Source organism: Mesitornis unicolor, unplaced genomic scaffold, assembly GCF_000695765.1.
Source record: "Mesitornis unicolor isolate BGI_N332 unplaced genomic scaffold, ASM69576v1 scaffold28469, whole genome shotgun sequence".
Taxonomy (NCBI): Eukaryota; Metazoa; Chordata; class Aves; order Mesitornithiformes; family Mesitornithidae; genus Mesitornis; species Mesitornis unicolor.
Window position 1 is genome coordinate 21,047 of NW_010209876.1, and position 4,895 is coordinate 25,941.

General features: G+C 35.4%; 1 protein-coding gene across 1 annotated transcript in view; it reads right to left on the reverse strand.

Annotated features, from left to right (window-relative positions):
* LOC104547355 (regulator of G-protein signaling 7-like) overlaps positions 1-3,721 on the reverse strand; it is a gene marked incomplete at its 5' end in the record, with an annotated part of 13,230 nt that extends 9,509 nt beyond the window's left edge. The window contains 2 exons of the mRNA XM_010193002.1: positions 478-567; positions 3,535-3,721. Coding sequence (XP_010191304.1) covers positions 478-567; positions 3,535-3,721 — 277 coding nt within the window. The remainder of the gene's footprint in view (positions 1-477; positions 568-3,534) is intronic.
* Positions 3,722-4,895: the final 1,174 nt, after the last annotated feature.

A 4,895-nucleotide genomic window follows, 5' to 3' on the forward strand; every position in this document is an offset into this window, starting at 1 on the left:
CAGAATTAGGAAGCCCCTATATTTATAGTTGAAATTAGAAGTTATTCATATGAATAAGATTGTTTCTAAACACGTTCTGTAGCTTTTATAGGTGGAATAAAGAGAACAACAACTATTACATAAGCAAACTTGCAAACATGAAAGACTATTCTTCTGGGATTTTATTTTATTTTTTTAATGTATTTGTAAAGCACTTTGCAGTTTAAGGTGCTTCATAACAGAGAAAACAGTACAATATGGGATGTAAAAATAAAAATAAGTTTTGCTAGATTAACTTATTGAAACATGCCCGCATGCAGGATATATACACATATATGTATATTGAACTCCTGTGTTTATGTGACCCTTCAAACACGCCAAGCTGGTCACCTACCAGATATCCAGTTGCACTGGCACAGGGGAGAGAAGACTGAGTATTGTTGCAAACATAACCACCGCTTTGCACAGGGGCAAGACAAAGGCAAGATGGACCAATACCTTTTTCTTGGCCTGTAGCAGCTCCTGGTAGGCACTGGATCGTATAAAACGAGGGTAAGAATCACTTTTCATCAGTTTGTAAATGTGCTCCTGAAAGGGAAAGAAGGAGCTGTTAATCCTATAAAAGAAGACAAATGTAGAATGGAAGGCAGTCATATATATGTTGTATAGTATCACGGAATCATAAAGGTTAGAAAAGACCCCTAAGATCATCAAGTCAACCCCATCAACCCAACACCACCATGCCCACTAAACCATGTCCTGTAGTGTCACATCTACACGTTTTTTTGAACACCTCCAGGGATGGTGACTCCACCACTTCTCTGGGCAGCCTTCCCTGTAGTTGTGGAATGTAGAGCAGTCAGCATTATCTTGAACAGGAAATCTTACGGGATACTGGGTTGCAGTTCTGAAGCTAAGGCTGAATTGCTCTCTATTCTTAAAGCACAAATAAAAAGAACACAATGGATCTTTCTTTATTTTACAGTCCCTAATTCCACTGTTTATTTACAACTGAGTTCTAGCTTAAGACCCAGGCTTAAAGCCTCCCTTACATTAGTCAGTTTAGCCAAGTGACTAAACCAGGACCTGTGGATAATTCGTCATCAAATTTTCTGAATTTGTTTCAGGACATGCTTTTCTGACTTTGTAGGCTGGGAAAAGGCACCAGGTTTCTAATTCAGCACAGCAAACAAGTGCATAAGTGAGGGAGGATATCCCCTGACAACTCTTGAAAACATCCTTTGACAAATGTTTATTCTGCTATCCAGCTGACAATATAAAAAGGAAAATACATATGCAAATAGAAGAACATTTCCAGGTGAATCTAATTTTCAATATATTTATTCTTCAGAGGCATATGAAAATTTGAAAACCCTTATCCAGAAAGAAAACAACACAGTTTATAGAGCTTTTCTTTTTGGAGTATTCTTATTTCTGTAAAATATGAAAAACTAAAAATCTATGATGTTGGACACTTTATAATTCTTGTTCTAGTTATAATGTTAAAAAAGAGCTTCGTAGAAAAAGCAATCTCAATAGGAAATACTCAAAAAATGCTTTTTAAAAATTTACTGAATTGTTTTAGCTATTTTTGGTTTACTTTTTACTCAAACCCTAGATTTTACTATAGGAGACTTTTAGCACAGCAATCAGGAAACAGCAAATAAACTATAAAGTAAATGCTGTTTCTCAGCTTGGTACTGCATAAAATTAGTGAATAAAAATAAAAAATAATAATTTAAAAAAAAAACAAAAGGCAAGGTAAAATTAAAGGTTTATTTTTGTTGTATTAGAAACTCTAGGCATTATTCTAAGTGCCTTCCATTCTATTTCTTGCACTAAGCAGAGAAATTCTAGTGTATATTCAGAACTTAGGCTGGTACCGTCTGCCCCTTTTCCCAGAGACATTGAGGTTTCCAGGTTCATGTTGTCTGCTCAACTGGATGAAAGAAGCAGAGGTCTGACAGAAGGAAAAGTCCTGCTTCCATAAAGACTGAATACTTCCCATCTTACATAAATGAAGCGGAAAAATAAGAGAAAAGAGATCGGGAAGTAAAATAGTGTTGAAATTTTACACCTATTTAAAATAAATTTGATTCGGGCAACAAATGTAACTGGCAATGAATTTTACCAACTCAACTGCAAAGACATACTTTTTTTAACCTTTAATCTTGTTAGACTGATTATTTCTGTAAATTTTATCTTTGCTATATGCTGCATTCCTAAATCTCCAGAGAGTCAGCAGCTGCAAGCAAAAACTGTGGGTTTGGCTTAATGCAGAGTGCTTCTGAACAGGGTGTATGCTAGTGTCTAATGAAAACTTTAGTTTTGCATCACAGGTTGCTATCCTCCTATTAGCAAAATGAAATGGTGGGAGAATTATTCCCTCTTCTATTTAGGGCAGAGGCACTTTCTCAAAAAACAGAAAGCCTTGATTGTCTCCTATCCTTTGTGGGACCTGCAGCAGCATCTCCTGACTCCCAAGATGCTGATCTAATAATCAAGCTGTAGGAAATTCTGCAGGGATATGATCTCCATCTCTCCTCCTGACACCATTTCACTTTGCATTAATAATTATATTTTCATCGCTGGGCTGCTGATGAAAAAGGGAGAATGGTACTGGTCCTACTACTTTTACTGTGAATCCAATTATTTTCTCTTGATTTTCCCAAAAGTCTGCAAAGATGAAATATTGTTATAAGTTACATGAAGGGTCACACTTAATACAGAAGTACTTGTTGTTTTTTTTCTGAGGAAAAAGGAGATCTATATTTTACTGGTTTTTTGTTGTTGTTTTGGTTTGATTTTTTTTTAACTTTTACTTCCAATTTCAAAAATACAAGTATTTTCACAAATCTAGCTCTGGTCAAAAGTATCTTTTGATGATGGTACTCAAACTGTGACTAACTCAGACTCCTAAAAGCCAAATAAGACATTTACAGACTCTTCTTTACTGTTGCAAAACTGATTGTTGAAGAGTAGATCATTAGGGTCTTTGCCCAGTGTTAGGTAGATAAGTAGTTTAATAAGGATATAGAATATACAACATTCATGAAAAATTATACTTCTACACAAGCTGTTACAAAATGTTATTTCTCACATGGGTCATATTCTTTTCCTGATGGGAACCTATGATGTCTATAAATGATAACAATTTTGGACGTGCATTGAGAGAACAGCCATTGAGTCTGTATCAAGGGAAGTCTTTCAGAGACAGATCTGGAGAATTAGAAATCAATGTGTGAGTGGGGGAACTTTTCTCTTCATGTAACTGAATAAGAAAATTAAGAGAATAGGAACATGAAAATAGCATTTTCACTGAACTATGTGCTTTGCTCTATTTGAAGCCCACTTGAAGACTTTATACCAAGCAAAGAAGTTTCGTGAAGAGCTTTGGTAATTCATAGGCCTCACAAAAGAAAGAATGCTACCCCTTTGTATTGCCAGAAGGGCATTTTAGGAAACAGAGAATTACTATTTAACTCCCAAACATTAATATATTTAATTTATCCAATGTCCTATTTCAAATGTCCCTAAATAGGATTTCAAACTGACCTGAGCATCTTCAAATGTGTATCTTCCAGGGTCCTTTACATTCTGCGTGGTTTTGTCATAACTTTTTGAATCTAGATTGATAGCGCTGGGTGCACCTGGAGCAAGAAATTCTTGCCAGATTTCCTGAACACGTGCAGGAACTTCACGGATAGGCCTCTTCTTCAGGTCTTCTACTGCTAACCAGAACCTAGGACACAATATAGCATTTTGACTTCCAATTCAGTATAATCATTAAGTGCTCACGCTTTTCTTTGCTCTTAAAAAAAAAAGAAATAATTGAAAGTTTAATCTAAAATATGCTAAAATAAGAAAAACCTGTGATTTTATGTTGGGATCAGCATTCTGGTATACTATCTTGGGCAATCAACCCATCTTAAGAAGCAATTATTACAAACCTCTTCATGAGACAGGTGGGAAATCCTTCATTACTTATGTATGGGTAATTTGCTTACAGGAAGGTTTCCATTTAACAGAAATTAAACTGAAATTTCATTTCACCTGAACTACAAGGATTATATCACTTATAAATCTGTTGCTTTTTGACATTCATTCAAAAGCTAACCAGAACTTATGTTCTTGCTATGTACACAAATCTCTGAGTCCTGCTAAACTATAAACTCTGTAACTGTAACTTTGTTACTATTACTCCACAAATAATGTATAAATTGGAAAAGCATTTGGTTTGCCCTATATAATTTAATTTCTTTCTTCAGCATTGCATGTCTATGCATATTTTTACTGAAATGCCAAATGGAATTACCTATTCTCTCTTCTTTTCTGCTGCTGAGCAAACCAATATTGGGCAATCACATACAGTGAGGCCAGTTCATTGCATCCTTCTCACTCAGCCTAGAGCAGGACCACTAAAAATGTTTTAAGCACTTTGAGCTAGCTAGCTATAAGCTTTGATATTCACTTTTCATTTGATATTAAGATTGCTTTATTATTACTTCTATGGATGTTCAGAGTCTCACTGCACAAAATAATTCTAAATTCAGCTAGGATGCCACACTTAGACATGGTGCAGATCACTTACCTCTCCCTGCCAGGAGAGCTCAAATAAAGCTTGACTTTGTTAAATACACAATATATTCCATTGTAACTTTTCATGATTGTTTTGACAAAACACTGTAATATTGTCCCAGTTTTGCAAATTTATTGATAATGTAATAATGTACAATGGTTTCTTCGAAGTTCCAAAGGGAACCTGTGTCAACAGAAGAACTTCTGTTTCAAAAATTCTGGGTAGCATCACTTATCTCTATGAACTGTAATGTGAACTGAACATAGATCTGCACAAAGCCAGAGGACATAGCGGGAGAAGATACAGAGATACAGAAGATACAGAGAAGGCAGAGTTA